Source organism: Danio rerio, chromosome 21, assembly GCF_052040795.2.
Source record: "Danio rerio strain M-AB ecotype USA chromosome 21, GRCz13ab, whole genome shotgun sequence".
In the NCBI taxonomy this organism is placed as follows: domain Eukaryota; kingdom Metazoa; phylum Chordata; class Actinopteri; order Cypriniformes; family Danionidae; genus Danio; species Danio rerio.
The window spans coordinates 39,183,951-39,201,411 of NC_141041.1; the positions used below are offsets into that span (position 1 = coordinate 39,183,951).

The 17,461-nt window shown below is 36.4% G+C and overlaps 1 protein-coding gene across 5 annotated transcripts in view; it reads left to right on the forward strand.

The window, feature by feature from the left end:
* mtmr1b (myotubularin related protein 1b) overlaps positions 1 to 17,424 on the forward strand; it is a 29,312-nt gene extending 11,888 nt beyond the window's left edge. For 4 of the 5 annotated variants that reach the window (XM_087299654.1, XM_087299655.1, XM_087299656.1 and 1 more), the window contains 8 exons: positions 2,827 to 2,976; positions 3,644 to 3,832; positions 8,355 to 8,540; positions 13,083 to 13,289; positions 13,374 to 13,466; positions 13,576 to 13,689; positions 16,280 to 16,456; positions 16,798 to 17,424. In XM_087299654.1, coding sequence (XP_087155780.1) covers positions 2,827 to 2,976; positions 3,644 to 3,832; positions 8,355 to 8,540; positions 13,083 to 13,289; positions 13,374 to 13,466; positions 13,576 to 13,689; positions 16,280 to 16,456; positions 16,798 to 16,944 — 1,263 coding nt within the window. In that variant the 3' untranslated portion in view covers positions 16,945 to 17,424. 5 annotated transcript variants of the gene reach the window in all.
* The last annotated feature ends 37 nt before the right edge of the window (positions 17,425 to 17,461 follow it).

A 17,461-nucleotide genomic window follows, 5' to 3' on the forward strand; every position in this document is an offset into this window, starting at 1 on the left:
TCTCCTGGCCAAACTTCTTGTGTAGAGCTGCAGTCTAGGCGAAAGCGCAGGAGGCTGCAGAAAGCTGGATGTCCATCGTGGAGAAGCTGCAGGTGGGAGAGGTCACCGGAGAGTGTACAGGCTGGCTCTTTAGGATCAATGCGAAGACTCGTCTGTCACTGGGAATCAGTCTCATGCTCCTCATTCCTCCATGATCACCACAGCCGCTGCTCAGGATACGACCTGGTCCAACCTTGGGAATAATAAAAAAGACTAACATAAACGCAGATACCGTTCAAATTATAATGTCTTTTGGGAAGTGTTCCCAGCTCAGGTTGCCCTAAATAATGCAGACTAACAATCCTTTAGAGGATTTGGATTTTTTAAAAGCATTTGTGTTTTATGTGTATGCTAATGCAAAGAGATGTGTCTTTAATCTAGTTTTAAACCAACAGAAGTGACTAGAAAGTAAAGCATTACTTTTAAAAATTTGAGTTACTTTTTAAATAATGTAATGCGAGTTACTTTTTAGTTTAGTTAATTTTCTTTTTAAAAATAAATTGCTGAATTAAAATTAACATAGTCTCATTGAATCCTGCACTCAATAAGAGAATGCAGGAACAGACAGAAAGGAACATTTCTGCAATGGAAATATTCTCATTATTTTGAACACATGGAAGACCAGGAAAAGAGGATTATCTGAATGGACAGTAATTTTACTTTCAATTTTTATTAGAGATGACAGAAAAGCAATGTAAGAGCCCATATGCTGTATTTTTGCTCATTAAGACACCCAAGACACCTTAAAAATGTTAATATGTTGTACTTTGAAACTACATAACATCACTGCATTGTACAATGTGGCTTTTTTTGAACAAACATATTCAACAAAAACAGTGTATTGCTTAAGTCGGCTTCTTCTACATTCAAACACATTTATATGTTATATTTTGAACTGCAATAAGGGATGCAACAATTATAAATTTTAGTTGTTTGATTATAGTCTGAAGAATAATCATGGTTTCATGGTTATTATGCATTTATTAAATTAAAAAAACTACTAGTTTAGAAAATCACAAGAAGAGTGCTTATACTTTAAATTGTTGTATATTGCTGCTCAGTAACCAAATACAGCACAAAATAGTAATCAAAAACGAACAATATCCATTTCTCTCTTTGGACTTTTAAATAAATAAGAAAGTTTTTGATTTAAACAAGAGTGACAATATTACAATGAAAATAAATGTTAGAACAATAAATAAAAAAATAAAATATTGTATTTGTTTATTGTTAATTTAAGCTATATATTATCTAAAAATGTAAACGAACTGTTGTTATTATCTGCGTTTAAACACACATAATTATTTTAACAAATTTAATAAATAATTTGAGTAAAGAATTTAACGTATCTTGTGTTTACATTGCACTGAAAGCCACGCACAACTCTTACCACTACAGCTTGAGAATTTCTACTATGTGCGCCTGGAGGGTGCGAGTGCTTCGGTCCGCTTTCATGTCGCATGCGCACCGCTCCCAATATGCGCACGTCTCCATTGGAAATAATGAAATTGTGTGCTGAAAAGACGCAATATGTGAACGGCTTGCTGCTATAGTTAATCCAATGTGCATGCGTATTAGCCTCAGTGTAAGCTCTGAACTTTAAACTTGCACACAGTTCGCATAACTTTGTTTAGTTGCAGCAGTTTTGTTCTGTGCATCAGAAATGCGACGTTAAAAAGCCTTTTCGGTTAATTAACCGTAATGAAGGCTGCACGGTGGTGCAGTGGGTAACATATTCGCCTCACATCAAGAAGGTCACTGGTTCGAACCTCGGCTGGGTAAGTTGGCATTTCTGTGTGAAGTTTGCAGGTTCGCCTTGTGTTCACATGGGTTTCCTCCGAGAGCTCTGGTTTCCTCCACAGTCCAAAGACATGCAGTACTGGTGAAATGGGTAGGCTAAATTGTCCTTAGTGCATGTGTGTAAATGAGTGTGTATGGATGTTTCCCAGTGATAGATTGCAGCTGGAAGAGCATCCGCTGCGTAAAGCATGTGGTGGATAAGGGACTAATCCAAAAATGAAAATGAATGAATGAATGAATGTATAACCATAAGGAATTAAAGTGAAACAGCTAATCATTGCATCCCTATTAATGATATCAGTGCATTGTACAAAAGACCTTTTCTACAAACATATCCAAATGTTTCCGGCTGCTCACGCCACTCGCTTAATGTCAGGTGACTCGCACTCTGCGCAGCCTTTAACTTCAGCTCTTGCTGTAATGAACAATTCAATGAATCTTTATTTCTATATCGCTTTTACAATGTAGATTGTAAAACAGACGCATGTCACTTCATATTCATGGCGACCGTGTGTCACGGTGACACTATTTAGAGGGCCGGAAACATTGCTTCGGGGGCCGGGTTCGGCCCACTTGCTGTCAATTGAATAGAATAGCCCTGCTTTAAACTCTTATTGATCTGTTTATACGTCATGTATAGCTCAGAGGTCAGGAAGTTGTTTGAAGATAACATTATCCTACATTAATTTTTTTAATGTTTTTTTTTTAAAGGCAATTGAAGGTTATACAGTATGTTGTTAATTGCAGAGCTCCTCTATTTACAAAAAAATCCTGCAAGTTCTGAAAGAGATCAAGCCTCTGTCAGATCAGAAAAAAAGTCATGCAAAAGTAACTTTTGAGGAGTAGCTCACTATTGTAATGCATTATTTTCTAAAATAACTTTCCCCAACACTGGCTGCTTAATTTCAAAAGAATGTGTATCAGAATGGGTAATTATTGGGGTATATTGCTCTGATCTACTTTCATCAATGTTGTGGACGATGACAGGGTCTTCCGAACGAGAGCTGGATCATCAGTAAAGTTAACAGTGGTTATGAGGTGTGTGAAACGTATCCTGCTCTGCTGGTCCTGCCTTCAAACGTCACAGAGGATGAACTGAAGAGAGTTGCAGCTTTTAGGGCCAAACGCCGTTTCCCTGTAAGATAATAATGCATTAATTTGGCTTTACAATTTAGTCTCCATTGCAAATGTTCTTTGACCAATTGAAACAATATCTGTAAATATTTAAACATTTTCATTTAACTGAATTAGTCTTAAACTTATTTTATTAAAGCAAGAGTTCTCATTTTCATAATTGAAAGTTATGTTAAGTCTTGTGATCTGCTTGTTATCAATTCTGACTTAATAACTCGCAATTCTTCGACTTAATAACTCAGAATTATGACTTTATAACTCGGACTTCTGACTTTAAAACTCGGAATTCTGACTTAACAACTTGGAATTCTGGCTTTAAATCTTGCAATTCCGACTTTTTAACTTGGAATTTTGACTTTATAACTTAGAATTGCAACTTTATAACACAGAATTGTGACTATAACTCAGAATTGAGACTTTATGACTCAGAATTCTGACTTAACTCGGAATTCTGACTTTATTGTTCAGGATTGTGATGTTATAATTCGGAATTCTGACTTTATATATATATATTTTTACATTGCATTTCTTTTTAATTTATTTATTTAGTGGCGGGAATGGCCTTCCATAGTGAATTAAGCAGTGAATTAACATTAGACTGTGAATTAAGCAGTCTAAAATATGAATTTGTTCTATTACTAAGGTCTTAAATGTTATGGTTTTCCCTTAGGTGCTTTCCTGGATTCATCCTGAGAGTCAGGCCGCTATTGTGCGTTGTGGTCAGCCACAGGTGGGTCCATCAGACCGCCGATGTAGGGAGGATGAACGGTACCTGCAAACAATACTTGATGCCAATGCTCAATCTCACAAGCTCTGCATTTTTGATGCTCGCCAAAGTACTGTGGCTGACACCAACAAAGTAAGAACTAAAGAAATATAAACCCATATAAAGCCCTGTTATTGATTTTGGCATGATTTCTTTGCCGTAAGGGATTCATAATCAACAAATGGGCGTCGTGACACAAGATTCAATTGTTTCTTTTAGTCTAATGTGGCATAGTTGAAGACAACCAATACCATGTGTGCTACGCCTCATGACAGAAAGTCTAGCATGTTTAATTTTTTCCCCAATCTTTACAAAGAGTTCCGTCACATGGGTGACACTGAACAATAGGAGCATGTAATATCTCAGTTATATCCACGGGTGCTGTCGCTGAACTGTGGGTCAGGCAATCCAAAAATAGGCTGCATATTAAGGCTACTTATGGGTGAGTCTCGGGTGGAAAAGATCAATCATTGGTTATGCAAACTTTAACTACTTTCTCTAAAATATTAAAGTGTTTTAAGCAATTATATTTGACAGACTGGCACAAATATGCAGACATCTCCATTCTCACAGTGAGTTTCCGAGTTCTCACAACCTTAACCGAGTTTGCTCCTCTGAGGTAATCTGGGAACATAATCAGTGCTGCTAATACATTGTAAGCCTGTCTTGCTTATTAAAATTACTTAATTAAACTAATTAAATTGAAACTCACTGGCAGGATGATTTTGTCATTAAAAATGACAACTGAAAAAATGTAAAGTATAAAATTAGTTTCACTTAAACTTTCACTAAAATTTTATTAGATTATAAAAAAACATATCATTTTGTGCTATGGTTCTTGTATAGCGGACTAGTTTTGAAGCATGTCACCTTAGATGTGCACCTTAGAAGGGGACACAAAACTGTCAGTGGGTGCCGTCTTTCGGATGAGACGTTAAACAGAGGTCCTGACTCTCTGTGGTCATTAAAAATCCCATGGCACTTCTCGTGAAAGAGCAGGGGTGTAACCCCGGTTTCCTGACCAAAGTCCCTCTATCGGCCCTTACGATCATGGCCTCCCAATCATCCCCTTCCACCAAATTGGCTCTATCACTTTTTCTCCACTCCACCAATAGCTGGTGTGCGGTGAGCGCACTGGCACCGTTATCCTGTGGCTGCCGTCGCATCATCCAACTGGATGCTGCACACTGGTGGTGGTGTGGAGAGACCCCCCTCATGGTTGTGAAGCGCTTTGGGTGTATGGCCATACACAGTAAATGCGCTATATAAATACACATTACATTACATTACATTACATATTTTTTCGAATACCCTTAAGTAATGTAGCTTAGTTTTCAGCAAGTATGAGTGTATATTGAGATTGACATAAGATTAAAAAAAATCTCATAAAATTAATAAAATACAAAATATTGGGTCCCACTTTATATTAACTGTCCTTAACTACAATGTACTTACATCAAAAAATAAATACAATGTACTTACAGTGTTTATAATGTATTTGAGAACACTTGTGGTGCTTTTGAGTTGGGATAGAGGTTGGGTTATGGACAGGTTTGGTGGTATGGGTTGGTTTAAGGGTGGGTTAAGGTGTAAGGGATGGTCAACAGTGTATTTACAAATGTAAATACAAAAGTTAATTAAAGATGTAATTACATACATGTATTTAATCAAGCATAAGTACAATGTAAATACATGTATTTACACAATAAGTACATTGTAACAAACTATTAGTTCCTGTGTAAGTACATATTAGTTAAGGCCACTTAATATAAAGTGGGACCAAATATTGTTATAGCTTCACTTATGACTGCTTTGGGTAATAACGCCCATCGTAGAAATTATGGGATGACTGATTGTGAAGGAACGTGTAGTCTGGCACATTTGTTACCCACAAAGTCAAGATTTTATCAAGACAAAATCGCATAAACTGACATAGTGACTTTCGTAACCGACAATAAAAATCATATGATCTCACCGGGGTTTTATGCCTATTTCAGACTGCGTGATTTTAGCCCCGATTTTGACTCGCCGACAGATTTTGAGAAATCGCCGACAAATGCCTGAAATCACAGGCAAATTGCTGCTCGTGCACGTGAGTGACAATCACACAGTATGAACTATCAAAGACGCCATCTGAGAGAATCGCAGATGAGTCGCCGATGCCTGTGAGATATTTGGCATGCTAAATATCTGGAGCTGTCGGCGATTCAAATCATGCCGTGTGAATTGAGTTTTGACTGAAAATAACATCAGCCATCGCCTACAGCCAATGAGAGAGCAGCATTCACTTGTGTGTGCGTGTGTGTATACCTGCTGCAGGCCAGCGGGAGGCTGGGGGAGAAGTTAAAAGCGCTCTTTTTTCGGTTTATTTGGACCCACGAAATGGAGGAAAAACTAGTGGAGGTTTGACAGGACTCAGGAGCAACCGTGTCTGTTTGACGTTTCATACAGAAAGAAATTAGTTTATTATCAACGTTGAGGGGAAATGGCTAATTCCCTTTAAACCCAGGTGAGCAAACATGTACATGTTCTACCCCATCAAAGGCTTCTTTCTCATTATGTAGTTAATAACAAAAGATATACTACGTGTTTTTGGCTGTGAATTGTAGTTTAGACGAAGTTGTCTGCGATTCCTACCCCTCGTTTTGCGCGTGTACTTAAGGGGTTGGGGTGTCCCAATTTTGCTATCTATGATACCTTACATAATAACTCCTTTATAGCAGTCCCACAACTCGATGCTACTTGAATACTCTGTCAGAAATGTCTAGTGGCTGGGAATGAGCTTTTTAAAGTGTCTGCTATAATGTTAATGTTGTTTTTTTTGTGTGTGTGTGTGTTTACATATAGGAATATGGCCAGGGTGTAAATACATTGTGCAGTTACAATCTTATTGCCACATTAGATCGTTATGATAACATGATATACGTCTCAGTGACTTCCTGAAGATAAATGCCAAAAAATAACCCAACTGGAATAACTACAGCAGTCACTATGGTCTGATCTCATATGAAGCAAGAGATCGCGATGACATATGATGACGTGTGCAGGTGCTGCAATGGAAATTTCTTAGGGGTAAGAAATTTCTTAGGGGTAAATTAAATTTCTTAGGGGTAAATTTTGAAACCCTTCCTCTTCACACTTGATTTCAAGGGCCAAGGGGATGATATACTAAAATAGAATTGGGATTGGGCCTAATTTAAAATGCGCTGATTGAAACATGTTTTTATTTGAAATTATAGCAACATGTATGATGATTCAAGAACTATTTATCAATTAGAGAAATGTCTATGCAGTGTTTCCTCTAGGGTTTTTTTCCAGCTGTGGCGGCAGGCCTTTTTACACAGATCTACCAACTACCTGTGGCGTTCTTTCAATAACAAATGTCATGAGCGCAGTATTATAAGTCAAGATCGCATTTATGTAATAGCCTACGAGCATGTGAATCTCTTTGCTTGCGTGCCGATTTCTTCTGCTCGTGCACAAAACGTCTGGCACGCCCCCTCAAATATACGCTGCTCAAGCGCAGATCTTCTTGTGCGTTCTCAAATAAACGCTGCTAAAGTGTGATTTAGTGCATTTATATAACAAGTATGTCTCCAGCATTTATTAAATTTGATAGGATAATTTATGAATGTCTTCAATAGACCTACAGAGCGCTATTAATGTGCCCTGAAGTAAAGTGAAACGGCTATACGTCGTGTTTGCTTGCCTTACGCATCACGCAGCTGTCAGTCAGTCAGCATGTAACCTGAAAGGGTTAAACAAATAGCGCACAGCGCTACTTCGGTTACGCTGTTATAATTCAATTACCTTTTAATATGTTTTGGTGCAATTATTACCTGTTATTAAAAAAAAAAAAAAAACTGTTCATTCTAAAATAATAATTTTACTTACTCATTATAAGTGCACTTTAATTACCCAGATGATGCACTTATTCAACCGTTAAAAACAATTGTGGAATGTTGGACACTTTACGCACACTATGGTTGCTGCTTTGAAGGGGCGGAGGTGGTGTTGGATTAATTTATGTATTTTGGCTTGTGAAAGCAAAATTCTCCTACAAGTATTTACCACATCTTGATGGTAAATGCGGTTACACTCATGGCAGGTATTAATTGGTAGTTTGGTCATTTATTTCAGTAATTTGGCAACCGTCAAACGTCATCTGGGACATGGTTTAAATTTCCGCTTAGTAAAAATGGCATCAACGTCAGTGCTTAAAATATATACTAAACTCCAAAGTGTACAAGGACCACATACTATAGCTGCATCCCAAATGGCACACTATGCACTTACACCTTCAACAGCATAGTAACTATGCTGATGAGTGTATAAGTGCAAAGTGTGCCATTTGGGATGCAGCTATAGTCTGTGGTCCTTGTAACCTTTTGGGATTTCTGTCACATTGCTCAGCTCTGACCAAAATCTGCAGACTAACTTTGATTTTTGTCACCTAGTATCCCAATATTTTTCGTTGTAAATGTGTGCAAGGATCATAGCTGTTTTGAAAACTGGTGTTTGCTTTCTGGCTGGTCAATACATGGTCATTCAACAAGCCAACTACTGTACCAGATTTTTTAGCGTTTACTTCTTCTTCTTTTTTTTTTTTTTATAGGCCAAAGATGGAGGATATGAGAATGAGAGTTTTTACATCAATGTGGAGCTGAACTTTCTGGAAATACCTAACATACATGTGATGAGAGAATCCTTAAGGAAACTCAAGGAGGTGGTGTATCCTGCCATTGACCAACAACACTGGTTCTCAAATGTGGATGCCACTCACTGGCTAGAATACGTCAGGGTGAGAATTTGGATTGTGTCAGTAAACCATATTAGTTTTGTAGCATGATTGAAATCATACTTTATCAAATGGTCATCATTATATTAGAAGTATGTTTGTTTAAGTCTACAAGCTGAGTCTGTAGCATGTTAAGAGTTAGTTATTAGTGACTTAATGTCAACATTTGGGGCCATGTTATAATTTAAGAAGTTATTAATTTTAATAATAATAAAAAATTATCAAGAAAACAGAGTAATTTACAAGAAGTTCATAAGCTTGTTGCCAAAAGATATTTTTGAGTTTTCCAATAATTTTAACAAGAAAATACTTTGAGGGATCAAGCATAGTATCTGGCATTATTTGTATTGCGACTGTGGGTGAAAACTCAAAACAAGATATTATATTCAATATTTTGAAGAAATATGAAACCCTGTAACCACTGACTCCACAAATACTATGAAAATCAGTAGTTGCAGGTTTGCAGATTTCTTCAAAATATCATCTATTCTGTTCAACAGAGAGTTCATCAAGATCGCTAAAACTAAACTGTAAAAATACTTTGAAAGCAAATTACACCTGAGAGAGATGACTCCAAGTTTAAATATTAGAATGTCTCAAAGGAATGTGGCATAGGGGGATAACTGGGAATAGAACACAGCCTTGGAACTATGTTTCTAACTACTGCTCCAGAGGTGTAGTTGCAAGTGTACAAGTTTGCGATGCAGTTTGCCAATGTTTATTGAAACGAGGGATTTGGGAAACGCCAAATCAATGAACTATGTTTGTAACGACGGAACTTGGGACCTTAGTTGGCTAACGATGGTTTTTGGAAACGCACCCCAGATTAGAAATAAGTAAAGGGTGAGTAAATTATGACAATTTTCATTTTTGGGTGAACTATCCCTTTAATTGCTGTCTTTATTTTTGTCAATTTCCATCACATCATACAGAAACCTAGGTTCCCATTGGAGTATGAAATTTTAGTAAAATTCTTAGTCGTGTTAAACATGCTTATGACCAATCAGTCTATTCATTGGCATCAATTCAGGGAACTCAAAATAAAATAAAATACAAATACAAAATGCTAATCAAATATTTCATTTAAAAATAATTTTTCATTATGTATTTATACTTGCATTTAAGATAAATGTGCAGAACTATTCAAATTTTTGTCTTTCTAACATTTAAGTTGCTTAATTAATGATTTAATGTGGTATATTATGTAATTTACTTAAAGGGTTAGTTCACCCAAAAATGAAAATTCTGTTAATGATTACTCACCCTTATGTTGTTCCAAACCCTTTGCGGAACACAAATTAAAATATTTTTGATCAAATCCAAGAGCTGTATGACCCTGCATAGACCACAATGGTCCAGAATAAAATGCTATGAAACAGTGAAAATGTTTGCATCGACATCAGCATCAAATTTTTTGCCTTAATCTAATTAAGACAATAATATGAATAAGGTGTTTACATGAGTTTCCACAATTCCTCCAGAGTTTTATGTAATTTTGGGTGTTACACTTAAAATTTTTCAACTTTAACTGCTGATTGGCACTTTCACTTTTATTCAGGAATATTGCGCACATGTCCCTGTAACAAACGAGATATTGGATGCGTGTATGAACTGCTGGAAGAGTGTTGTTTTAATAGAATTTGATACCGCATGCCGAAAGGGGAAAAAATCTCTGCATTTCATGATGTGGTTGTCTTTGGTCCTTCACGGACTCATTAGGTGCTGAGAACAGTGTCAAACAGTGTTGTGTTTATGTGTGTGTGCGTGCGTGCGTGCGGATTATCCTGTGGCAAAATGCGCTGAAAATCCTACACGATGGTAATAGTTTAATAGAGATGTTTACATGTCTGTACTGCACTTAAGTAATGCAATTAAAATCTGCATACTCCACATGTCAACTCCTAGTCAACTTTAGTGGTTCAAACTGAATATTGTTGGAAAATTGCTCTATAATTCCATGCATGTTCAATACAAACTCAGGAGGCGGAGATCAATTTCAAAAGTAGTAGTAATTTATTAGGCACAAATGAATAATTAATAGGGCCCTGGGTTGCACAAATATGTCCTATTGGTTATACAATGCTACCCAAGAGAACACATGAGGCACTCTGCATGTGCTTCCTTGGGACTAAAGACCCATTTTATAATCACAAAGAAGGCGGGTTGTCTCCCTGTCAGCTTTTCTGCACCGTCTGTGCTTCCCTTTTTCTGCACAGAGGAACCGAAGAGTTAAATGCACAAGCTTTGAGGCCTCCATAGGCCCTAATATGTTTTCATAAATGGTTACTAAGGAAATCAGAAGTGAGAGATACACTCTATTTTTGTTGTTTCTGCTGCACCTTTCTTGTCCAAGATAGCTCCTTCTGCAAAATGCTTCATAAGTATGCAAAACACATCTCACTCCAAATAGTTTTTGTTAAAAATATAATTTAGCAGAGCATACAAAATATTTCCAATATAGAGTGAAGAATGACTGTAATGCAAATGGTTTAACATATCTTTAGCACACACAACATACAGTTAAAGTCAGAATTATTAGCCCCCTTTGAATATTTTTTCTTTTTTAAATATTTCCCAAATTATGTTTAACAGTGCAAGGAAATTTCCACAGTATGTCTGACAATATTTTTTCTTTTAGAGAAAGTCTTATTTTTTGTTTTATTTTGGCTAGAATATAAGCAGTTTTAAATTTTTTAAAAAACATTTTAAAGTCAAAATTATTAGCCCCTTTAAGCTATATTTTTTTCGATAGTTAACAAAACAAACCATCTTAACTTGTTTAATTACCCTAACCTGCCCAGTAAACCTAATTAACCTAGTTAAGCCTTTAAATGTCACTTTAAGCAGTATTGAAGTGTCTTAAAAAAATATCTAGTATATATTATTTACTGCCATCATGGCAAAGATAAAATAAATCAGTTATTAGAAATGAGTTATTAAAACTATTATGTTTGGAATTGTGTTGAAAATAATCTTCTCTCCATTAAACAGAAATTGGGGGAAAGAATGAAAAGGGGGCTAATAATTCTGACTTCAACTGTATTTGTAATAATGAATAAAGGATATCACTAATGAGAAATAAAAGTATGAATTCCATTTTCTTACAATATTATGAAGCTACAACAATAATTTTGTACATACATACTTCTCAGTGTCTGTACAGGCCAGTGTTTCCCAACCACGTTCTTGGAGGCCCACCTACACTGCAATTTTTGGATGTCTCGTTTATCTGTCACACCCATTACAGGCCTTTCCAGGGTGTCCGTGGTGTTGTGAAAGGTAGTAAATGAAATTAGCCAAAATTAAGGGCATTAAAAATACGGTTATAATAAAAATAAAATAAATTAATTATTAAATAGTTAATAGTTAATTTTAATATAAAATAAATTAAATATATAAAAGAATTATCTAATATTTTGGATTTTTTTTTCTTCTTTTTTGTGTGTTTGGGTGGGTTTTGGACAGCTTTTAATCTGGAATAAGTCCACTATATTTGGCAACACTAGTGGTAGCTTGGCAACAGAGCAGCGACATCAACACACAGAATCTATCGGCACAGTTCAGCACAGGTTCATTTCAGGCCGAGAACAGTTTGTAATCGTGCTGCGTAATTCCAGGCTCAGTGGAGAAACAACAATAACTTCACCGAATTGTTCTCAGAAGAGCGGCTATTGACATTGATGACATATATAATTAAAATCTATGGACAAAGTCCCATTGTGACATTTTGATTAATCCCTCTGCTTTACTTAAATGGATATGTTATCTGCAATATGTAATTCTATTTGGAAAGATATTTACACCACTACAGTTGCAGCTCTAAGTCGTGCTGGTATTATTATTACTTTTTTGAAGGTATTAAAAGGTATTAAATTCAACTTAAGAAGTTCTGCTTTCAGTCTCTATTAATGAGCTGATGATCGAAATCAGGTGTGTTTGGTTAAGGAGATATGGAAAATGTGCACAGCTAGTTGTCCTCCAGCAACATGGTTGAGAAACACTGGTAAAGGGAATGTGTTAATAATCACAGTGCACTGATGTACCTTGGATGCCAGTGCTCAAATTCCTCAGAAAGGACAGACGCATCCGATGTATATGTCTGCAGTGCAACATGCATAAAGAGCACAGCGCAGTTCAACACACATGTCTATGTGCCCGAGAATAAACTGTTAAATACATTTGTGTTTGTGTGTATGTGTGCACAAAAGGATTCTCATAACCTGGTCATATTCTGATTGAACCACTGAAGGCATGTGCTCAGTTTTGAGAATATGTTTTGGTATTTTTCTGGACTTTGAACAACTTTGCTGCTTGGAGGATAAGGAAGTTCTCAGATTTAAACTAAAATGTCTTCATTTATAGTCTCACGATGAATAAAGGTCTCTGGTTAAACAACATGAGGGAGAGTAATAAATAGCAAAAAAAAATAATACAATTATGTATAATTTTTCAAAATTATAATTAGCAAAAGCCCACAAAATTTAACTAATACAATATTTCCAAATCAACAACACTTACAAATATTCAAGTTATTTTCTTTTTTAGCTCTTGCTAGCTGGTGCTGTTCGGATTGCCGACCGAATCGAGTCAGGGAAGACATCAGTGGTGGTCCACTGCAGTGATGGCTGGGACCGCACAGCTCAGCTCACCTCTCTGGCTATGCTCATGCTAGACGCACACTACCGATCGCTTAAAGGCTTCCAGGTGCTGTTGGAGAAGGAGTGGCTGAGCTTCGGGCACCGCTTTGCTTCGGTCAGTATCATCCTGCATTTATATGAAAAAAAAAATCTACAGTGTCACAGGATTAAATTTTCTTTCTGTCTTTACGTCTGTTAGCGTGTGGGACATGGAGATGGGAATCATGCAAACTCTGAGCGCTCGCCTCTGTTTGTTCAGTTTATAGATTGTGTCTGGCAAATGACCCGGCAGGTGAGGAAAAACTCTGACAATGCATACAATTAAATATATAGTATGATGGCACTATTATATGATCACTTTAAAGGTTTTACTAGATCTTTCTCTTTTGTTCTTTCCATAGTTTCCTTCTGCATTTGAGTTCAATGAGCTATTTCTCATCACGGTACTCGATCACCTGTTCAGTTGCCTGTTTGGGACATTTCTTTACAACAGTGAGCAAGAACGGGTTTCAAAGGCAAGAGCAGATGCATTAATTGTTTTGAGATAATGTCACTTGGTTTTAAATAGGGGTATGATATTCTACTACTAACCTTAATTATCTAATCTGATACTAGCCTTTATCACAGATTGGCAGATGGGACAGATCAAAATGGTATACTGCTATGTTATTTCTGTTTAACAAACAATATCATCTTTCTTTTAAGTATCAAAATTATTATAAATATTTGTATTGTAGGACTTCTAAAGACATTCTGTAATTTATTTGAGGTGCATAAAAATTACTAAATAAAAAATGTTACATTTAAGTTCATGGAAAAACTAGAGCCAAATTCATGGTTCTATTTTAACGATCTAGGCGCAAAGTCTAAAGAGCAAAAGCATTAAGGCTGTGTCCGAATCCACTTTTGCTATTTTAAGGATGGATAAATATGGTCTGCGCCATGGTGCATAGTCTAACAGGGTTGTGCTTCTTTTCTTAATGAGTTATTATGGGTGTGTTTTGAGAATAAACCAATCAGTCTCATCTCCCATTCCCTTTAAGAGTCAGTTGAGTCGTGCCATGGTGCATTTGCTATTTACATGGCAGACTTGAGTGGAAAACTCAAGGCTTCATTAGCGAGAAACCAGTTAAACATGCCACCTTCAGTATGAGGATAAAGAACGAGCCTCCTTTAGTTGGTCTTTACTTTCTCTTTCTCTCTTTCGTTGATAAGGAAACTGTGTTGTAAGCACAGACATCCATTAGCCTACATAATTATCTAACGCGGCGAAGCAGTGCCGCAGTAGGTAGTGCTGTCGCCTCACAGGAAGAAGGTCGCTGGTTCGAGCCTCGGCTCAGTTGCTATTTCTGCTGTTTCAGAGTTTGCATGTTCTCCTTGTGTTCGCCTGGTTTTCAACCACAGTCCAAAGACGAGTGGTACAGGTGACTTGGGTAGGCTAAATTATCCGTAGTGTATGAGTGTTTGTGTAGATGTTTCCCATAGATGGGTTGTGGCTGGAAGGGCATCCGCTGCATAAAAACTTGCTGGATAAGTTGGTGGTTCATTCCACTGTGGTGATCCTGGATTAATAAAGGGACTAAGCTGACAAGAAAATGAATGAATGAATAAATTAACTATCGCGCTCTACGCTGGACTTTAAACCTGCTTTCAACTTTCAGTTCCTCAAAATAATAATGCGCTTTAACACACCTCTTTTCTAGACCAAACACCTATAAGTCCACAAAATTTCACTAATGGATTTTTATTTTTATTTATTATTATTTTTTTATTTTAATTTTATTTTATTTGCTATTTAAACAAAGTGGCGAATAATAGGAAAAATAAGGCTGCGTTAGTCTGAAAATAGCAACACGTCAGGGCAAACACGTTATGCGCCTTATTGCGCCGGGTGTATGATAGGGCCCTCAGTTTCCGGGTAAAATGTTCTCTTTGATGCTAAAAGAGGCTTCAAACAATCTGTACAAAAGTCTCTTTAATGGTGGTTCTAAATGATGTGGTGCGTCTGCAGTGAATTCACAAAATTATTAAAAGTTATAACGAACTGTTCTTATGTATGAAGATGAAACTTATAGTTTTGAAAATGAATATTTTTATACATTTCTCAGTGAATATTTACAATATGTTTTGATGCATTTAAACAAAACAGTTTTATTAAACATATATATTGATTAAAATAAATTGTTGATCACCTAATGACTTTAGGCATAGAAAAATAGTACATTTAAATTAATTTAACCCCTTGACTGCCCCTCTACCAAACGGTTGACCATGTTTTTACTGTTTTAAATAATGACTGTGAAAATCATTTAAATAATGACTGTTTCAAATAAGGGCTTAAGGCTGATTTATACTTCTGCGTCAAACACCGGCGTAAGCTACGGCGCTGACGCATAGCCCTTCGCCATGGCCATCGGCGTCGCTGATGTGCACCTCTCAAAAAATGTAACTACATGTCGCAACGACGTGTAGCGCAAGCTCTGTGATTGATCGGCTTGGTATCGCTGACGAGTCTGGGCGGGACCGAGAGCCGCGTGAATGGTGCGAGCCTGATGGAGCGATTGTCTACAAGTGTGGAGTCCCTTGAAGGAGCTCCGGATGGAAAGTTTTGTTTTGTGTTTACCTCATAGTAAAAGTTGTTGCACGTCCGCCGGTTCCTGCCCTTAAAATGAGCGAGTTTGAGCCACTTGTACATCCCGGAGATGTTCAGGAAAACAAAACAGCAGCGAAGAAACTCGACACAGAGGAACATTTACACCTCACTGCCAACTAGCGTTTTGGAAGTGTTAATGCTGACCAACAGAGACAGCGCGCAGAAGTATAAATGCACAGCTACGCGCGTTGCATGCGCCGTGGGTTACGACGGTCACTTGACGCAGAAGTATAAACCAGGCTTAACTCGCACAGCACTGTTGATTTACAAAAACAATCAAGTGAACATTAACATTAACCATGTTAATCTATTTTCAAAATTACTCTTGATGTCTGATACAGATAATACTATTGTATATTATCTATATTGGACATCAAAAATGGTTTTGCGTTCTTTTGAAATAATTCTGTCATGATTATTAACCATCATGGTATTCTATCATGCTTTTTCAGGAGGTTTACAACAAGACTGTGTCTTTGTGGTCATATGTGAACAGCCAGATTGAGGAATTTACCAACCCACTGTATGTGAACTACGAGCACCACGTTTTATATCCAATTGCCAGTCTTAGACATCTAGAGCTTTGGGTCAGTTATTATGTGCGCTGGAACCCTCGCATGAGGCCACAGGTGAGAAGGGATTTTTGTATGTTTTATAACCTTTTTTATTATTATTATTATTTCATGGAAATGTGGCATTTGGGAAACCTCTTTGAAAAGTATCATTATTGCACACCACTTATTAAGTAAAATTACTCGCGTTTAAATACAACCAGATACTTCACACTTTAAAACAATCCAGTAACTTAATTTTAATTTGGTGAAATTTCCATTTAAAATGAAAGTTAGAATGTGTTTAAAATGTATGCATAGATATATTTGTTCTTATATTCAAGAATAAATAACATTTTTAAAAGTATTTTACATTTTTATTTTAAAAACTTTTAACAAGAGTTTTGTATGTTTGTCAGGTTCCTATACATCAGAGTTTAAAGGAGTTGTTGGTCCTAAAGTCAGAGCTGCAGAAAAGAGTGGAGGATCTAAAACAAGATGCAGCTTCATCAAATTCTCTTTCCTCCTCAGAGCATGAAGGCATGCCCATGCAAACTACTGTCTGAGTGTGTCTCATTTGGTAAACTTTGTAGTCGTAAATGATATTTGCTCCCATCTCTGTTGTCACATTCGGATAATAACAATGTTTACATATAATACAATTCTAGTGTAATGCTTGGAAAATAACCACATTGTGGTCATTGATGCCCCCTATAGGAACTACTGGCAGTGCGTTCACTCACAACACTCTTTCCAATAAATCTTTTAATCATGCCAAATATGAAAACTGTTAATAGATTTGCTTTGTTCTAGTGAAACATATTTGTTAGACACACCACCTTCAGACGAAATGTAAATAATTTAAATGTATTTAAATTATATTTGTCTAATGCATGCACTTTTATATTGTTTTTGTTATACACATTTTATAGCATTATTTAATTTTTTATAAAAAAAATTAAACACATTTGAGTAACTTTTCATATTAATATATGTACACATGATTGTGTTGAACAAATAAATAAAACATTTGCAGTTCCATTTCATCTGTATGTCTGTAGCGCTTTTTTACAATGTACATTG